Source organism: Glossina fuscipes, unplaced genomic scaffold (genome assembly GCF_014805625.2).
Source record: "Glossina fuscipes isolate IAEA_lab_2018 unplaced genomic scaffold, Yale_Gfus_2 208, whole genome shotgun sequence".
NCBI classification, from domain to species: Eukaryota; Metazoa; Arthropoda; class Insecta; order Diptera; family Glossinidae; genus Glossina; species Glossina fuscipes.
The window spans coordinates 2,618-6,675 of record NW_023998551.1 but is presented as its reverse complement, the minus strand read 5'-3'; the positions used below and the strand labels follow the sequence as shown (position 1 = coordinate 6,675).

General features: G+C 35.1%; 1 protein-coding gene across 1 annotated transcript; it reads right to left on the bottom strand.

Moving 5' to 3' along the window:
* Window positions 1-6: 6 nt before the first annotated feature.
* Window positions 7-2,981, bottom strand: LOC119642048 (probable cytochrome P450 9f2). Its single transcript, XM_038041011.1, has 3 exons — window positions 2,665-2,981; window positions 768-1,278; window positions 7-704 (listed from the first exon to the last, which is right to left on the bottom strand). Exons 1-3 carry the CDS (start codon window positions 2,865-2,867, stop codon window positions 39-41), a joined length of 1,380 nt encoding a protein of 459 aa, XP_037896939.1. The 5' UTR covers window positions 2,868-2,981; the 3' UTR covers window positions 7-38.
* Between the last annotated feature and the right edge of the window lie 1,077 nt (window positions 2,982-4,058).

The following is a 4,058-nucleotide window of genomic DNA, read 5'->3' as shown; positions in this document are numbered from 1 at the left end:
TAAATTAATATACGATAGACTGGCCATCAGTCACTTAATCACCGACCAATACAATTTCTAGGGCCTAACCCAAAAGGTAAATATGTAAATGGTTTTATATTATCCTTATTCTCCTCACTAAAACGTTCGGGATCAAATTTATTGGGATTTTCATAATATTGAGGATCACGATGTATACCAATAGCTGGTATCCAAAGAGCGTCACCTTTTTTAATTTCCAACTTTTGACCGGTTTTCAGCTCATAAGTTATATCATCGGTACACACCCGATCCATTACAGGAGCTGCGCTCCATTTGCGTAATGTCTCAGAAACAACCATATCCATGTAACGCATATTCAGTATTGCATCATAAGTTAAGGCTTTGCCATTCAAATTACGATCGACATCCTGAATTTCTTGTAAGAGTTTCTCTTGAACATCGGGATTTTCCATAACCTCATGGGCAAGCAAACATATTAGCGAGGCAGCTGTCTCGAAACCAGCAAAGAAAAATAAAAAGCATTGCCCCACAATATCGATGTCGCTCCACTCGCGATTATGTGATTTCAAGTTGTCACTTTTCAGCATGCCTCTTGCCTCCATTAGCATATTAATCATATCTGGCCTTATAATATGATTTTCTTTACGATATTTCATCGCATCCAAGACCAAATGCATAAAGTATTCGGTTGACTTCTTATCAAATAGCCCGATCCCTAGAAGCTTTATAAAAAAACTATTGTTGCAAACCTTTGAACAAAAATCTTACGACATTTAAAAAAATACCTTCATTAATTTTCCTATGTGCACGTAGAGGAAAAATTTTAAATTTTGTATAAATGTAAAAGTAGTCACTTTCTTGCCCATCAGATAGAATTCGTTATTATTATTTTCGAACGAATTTACTTCTAAGCCGAACGCAGTCGATGCAATTATGTCATTACTGTATCGAGTAACGAAATTTTTGACATCTATTTCGAGGCCTTGACTGGCACTTTCTTTCTGTTGTTGCTTTAAATAGGCCGTAGCATCATTGGCGACCTTATTCATTAACTGAAACATTTGTCGCATTTTACTGCCGGTAAAAGCTGGGCTCAAAGTACTGCGCATATCTTTCCAACGGCTATCTTTCATCATAAACAATGAAGCACCAAAGAGATTATTTTTATCGTTTTCATCGCCAAAGTCCGTACGATGGTTAACAAAATGATCAAAATCCTTGACAGTTATCTGTTTTAGCAACTCGGGATCTCGTATTAAGAGCACCGGTTGTCGTTGATCGAAAAAGCCATAGACTCTGCAAATATAAAAAATATAAAAAAAATTTTTGCTTTATTGAATATCGACAAGCTTATTATATATACACATTAAGGCGGTATTATCAGGCGGTATCATCAGCGGTCTAGTCACCAGTGACCAGAGTAAGATAGAAACATTTGAAGTCTCTTAATCCTCACAAAATCTAAGCGAAATTCTGTAAAACTTGACAAACTAGAACGGTAGGCTCAAATGAAACAAGTAAAAAAATTTAATTCCGTCGGTACCGAATCTTTTTTATACCCATTATCGTAACCCTAAAAAAGACGAAAGGGGTCGAAGAACAAGATTTTCATATTCTATAACATGGAGAGGGCGCAGCTGATTTCTTCTATTTTCAAAATAAAATTCCAATAACAATATTTTAATAAAAAAGCTTTTGTCGTGGAGGCATGTGGGCGTTGTAGGTGTACTTTTTGCAAAAGTTTACCTCAAATCCATATTCTTACGCGTTATCTTCACTTTCGCTAACGGTAGAATGTTTATCATAAATACTGCAAAGTTGCGCAAACAGACAGAAGGAGAAACACACAGGTGGGTCTGTTTAGATGTATTCCAAATTTCAAAGTGACGAAGAATTTTTATATTTTATGGGATTTTTGAAGCTAATTTCTGCGCCTTATAAGGATATTGAAAAAAGTTAAAATTTGATACACTATAATATTGGGTAGGTGTGGTCAATTGTTTGCATTTTTGTGCGCAGATGCTACAGCATCACCCAGAGAATAGACGTTCAAAAGTTTTTATACTTATTTGCTATAGTTTATGAGTAGCGAGCAAAAAACTGATTTTACATTCCTTTTGAAAAACAGAGGTGTTCTCAGTGTACGTGTTGTGTGGGCGTGTCCTTCAAACGATTTGGCCCATTTTCAATACCAACCTGCATGCAAGAACCTTCAGTTATTACACAGACGGACAGATGGACATGCTTAAACTGATTTAGAATATGATGCTGATCAAGAATATATATACTTTGCACACATCTCACATGCTTCCTTCCGGGCGTTGCAAACGTTTTTTCGAAGTGGATACATCCATCATAAAAATAATAATAATTTAATAATGTGAACATTGCTTTATTGCGATAAATTCACTTCCTGTGCATTTCCTAGGGCTAAAGATTGTACATAGCGCTTTTCTAGTTATTGGATAAAACGGGTTTCTCGTTAAAAGTTAATATACGAAAATCATGCATACTACGCTTATGTTATGTACGACGTAACAGTTCAAGTTCAAATCGTGGAATTAAGCCGGTAAATTGGCAATGACAATAAACGGTTTAACGGTTTACATATTTAATTCTCATAACAAGTTGAACATCGATTTATTCATTTACATTCAAAAGAACGAAATATTTCAAACTTACTGCCCATCGTGTTCACTATATAAGTCAACAACTATATCAATTATTGATTTACGTCTTAAAACCAACTCCCACATGTTACCAAACATGAATACGGGCTTCTTATACGCAATTCCGCGTTTAACGAAGAAATCATTATTTACCGTGGCCCATATATAAAACAAATAAATCGCGAAAGAGAACAATAAAACTAATTCTAACCACATATTTATCAAAATCTAATAGAAAAATATAGAGAAAACTCAAACACACGTGCAGTAGATAAGGCGAAGTTAGAACCTTTTAATTTCGCGCCACTTGTTCAACTGAACTGCTGTGCGGGTAAAAGTGCAAAAAAAAAACTTGTCAATCTTGTGCATTTATCTGGTTAATTTTTATTATAAAATAAAATTTAATACTAATACATTGCATATATGTTCAGAATACAAAACTGAACGGCTATTATTTACTCTACTTTATTACAATACACATTCTTTCCCTATTATGCCTCAATGAATTTTCATTTAACACGAATACCAGAAAGTAGATTTAATATAAAATTCACATGTAGCTTTCATCAAACATAAATCAAAACAAGTAAGAAAATTTAATTCTATCGAGACCGAATCTTTTATACTCATCACCGTTTAACTACCGAAAAAAGGCGAAAGGAGTTCAAGAACAAAATTCTCACGGGGGTGAGAGCAGTTGATTTCTTCCATTTTTAAAGTAATAGTTTCTGGCGTATAGATGTGCAGGCGTTGCAGGTGTGTCCTTTGAAAAGTTTAGCTCAATTCCAAATTCTTTTGCCAAATTTATACGCGTTATCTTCACTTTCGCAAACGGGAGAAATGCTACAGAGTTGCGCAAACAGACAGATGGACAGACGAACAGGCGGACATGTTTAGATGTAGTCCCAATTTAAAACTGTACGCGATATCTTCACTTTCGCAAATGGGAGAATGTTTAATGCTACAAAGTTAGTCAAACAGACAGATGGATAGGCGGACCTGTTTAGGTGCACTTCAAATTTGAAACCGGCCAAGAATTTGTATACTTTATAGGGGTTTTGAAGCTTGGTTTTGCGTGCTATTAAGGTATTGAAAAAACAATTCAACTTTGATATGCTATAAAATCGGGTAGGCGTGGTCAATTTTTTCGTCCATGGAATATGTGTATAGTTTATGAGTAATGAACAAAAAACTAATGACACAGACGGACAGACATGCTTAAATTAAAGAATATATATATATGGTGTGGTTTCGGATGCTTCCTTCTGGGCGTTCCACACGTTTTGGCAAAATGAATATATCCCTCATCCTTCGGCGATGGACATAAATATTCATCTCAATCATCTGTGAGATATTTTTTAATAAATGGTGAGAATCGACTAATTTACTTATCGACGATCGAGCACT